The sequence below is a fragment of the Rhagoletis pomonella genome, unplaced genomic scaffold (assembly GCF_013731165.1).
Source record: "Rhagoletis pomonella isolate Grant_MI unplaced genomic scaffold, Rhpom_1.0 Rhpom_scaffold_22051, whole genome shotgun sequence".
NCBI classification, from domain to species: domain Eukaryota; kingdom Metazoa; phylum Arthropoda; class Insecta; order Diptera; family Tephritidae; genus Rhagoletis; species Rhagoletis pomonella.
Genome location: NW_023480560.1, coordinates 1 through 1,722, shown reverse-complemented (window position 1 = coordinate 1,722; position 1,722 = coordinate 1). Strand labels below are relative to the sequence as shown.

The following is a 1,722-nucleotide window of genomic DNA, read 5'->3' as shown; positions in this document are numbered from 1 at the left end:
CAGGTTAACTTGTAAACACCCTGTTTATCTAGCGGGTCTTCCTCGCTTATTTTCTCTTTCAATATATTTCCCACTGTGTTCCTTGTTTTAAATGATGTCTGAATGTCGTACTTATGAAAGAATTTGGCAAGTTTGTAAGATGTCTTTCCTGTGTAAGTTAGAGCTGCCCAAGTTTTTTTTATTGTTTTTCTCTTTGCTAGTCTTTTTCGATTTTGTGTCCTTTCTTAACTTCTCCACCAGGCCTCTCCTATATCCGTTATTTTCCGCAATGGCATATATTGTATCCAGTTCCTTCTTGTAGCATTCTTCTGTTAGAGGGGTCCTTTCAAGCCTCGTTATTAGTTGCTTAAATGCTGCATTTTTGTTTTGCTGTGGGTGGTTTGAGCTATTGTGTATAATTGTGTCTGTGGCTGTTGGTTTTCTGTATATTTCGAACTCTATCTTGTTCGTGGTATCGTTTATTTTAACTGTTAAATCCAGATAGTTAATCTTTCTTTCCTCTTCCGTTTCCATGGTGAATTTTATATTTTGGTGTTGTTTGTTGAGATAGTCTAGTATCTGTTTCTCTTTGTTTCCCTCTATTAGACATATTACATCATCGACATATCTCGCGTAGAATTTTACTCCTAGGTTGGTCGATAGGTTTTTCATGTATTTCTCCTCCAGTGTTTGCATGAATACTTCCATGAGTATTGCTGAGGTCGGATTGCCCATTCCTAACCCGTTAATCTGTTTATATATCTTATTGTTGAACCGGAAGTAGTTTTGTTTTAATGTGACCTTCAACGCGTTTATTATTTCCGTGACAGCTTCTCTTTTCATTTTTCCCATCAGTATTTCTTGTACGGTCTTTATGGTTTCTATTGTTGGTATCGATGGGTAAAGGTCCTTGATGTCGAATGATACGAATTTAGTGTTTTCGTTAATCTTCAACGATTTCATCTTCTCGATTAGTTCCGTTGTATTTGTAATAGTATATTTATTGCGTAGATCCAGACTATCCTTCAGCAGCGTCTTTAGGTGCTTGGAGAGTCTGTATCCGGGAGCAGACTTGTAATTAATGATAGGTCTCATCGGGGTGCCTGGTTTGTGTGTCTTCGGCAAGGCAATCAACGGAGGGACACTCGGGTTCATAAGTGTTAGTCTATATGGTAGATTATCCTTTATTATGGTTGTGCTTTTCTTTATGGCATTTATTGCTGCTTGGTATTCTTCAGTGGGATCTTTTCCCAATTTATTGCACCCTATTTCAGTTATTAGACTTTCAGTTTTCTCTATGTAATCTTTTTTATCAATTAATACGGTGGAATTGCCTTTGTCTGCTTTTGTGGTTATAACATCGTTTGCCCTTAGCTTTTCTTTGAGCCCTTTTATGGTTTGGTTTTCGTTCTTCTGCTTCCTAGTTTTCTTGGCATTTATGTCTTTTTCAATTATGTGCCGACATATGTGTCTGGCGTGCTCCTGTTCTTCAGTTGGAAGCCGTGATATAATAACTTCAGTATCCACGATAGTTTGTTCAAGTTCCCTCTTTTGGTTGTAACTTTCAATGTTGTGTTTGAGGCCTTTTTTTAATAGTTCTGCTTCTTGCTCATTGATGTAAACCTCCGTCAAGTTTACAAATCGGGAGTGGAATTTCTGTTCTGCATCTTTCATGATTTTGTGGTTGCTTTGCTTCGCCCTCAAGTTAACGAGTTTCTTGTTCAACCTTTCATACTTCTTCTT

At 37.5% G+C, this 1,722-nt stretch overlaps 1 protein-coding gene across 1 annotated transcript; it reads right to left on the bottom strand.

Annotated features, from left to right (window-relative positions):
- Nucleotides 1–237: 237 nt before the first annotated feature.
- Nucleotides 238–1,653, bottom strand: LOC118732541 (the record flags this gene model as incomplete). The annotated part of the gene is made up of 1 exon (XM_036461675.1): nt 238–1,653. A coding segment is annotated over exon 1 (1,416 nt), but the record flags the coding sequence as incomplete, so codon positions are not given.
- Between the last annotated feature and the right edge of the window lie 69 nt (nt 1,654–1,722).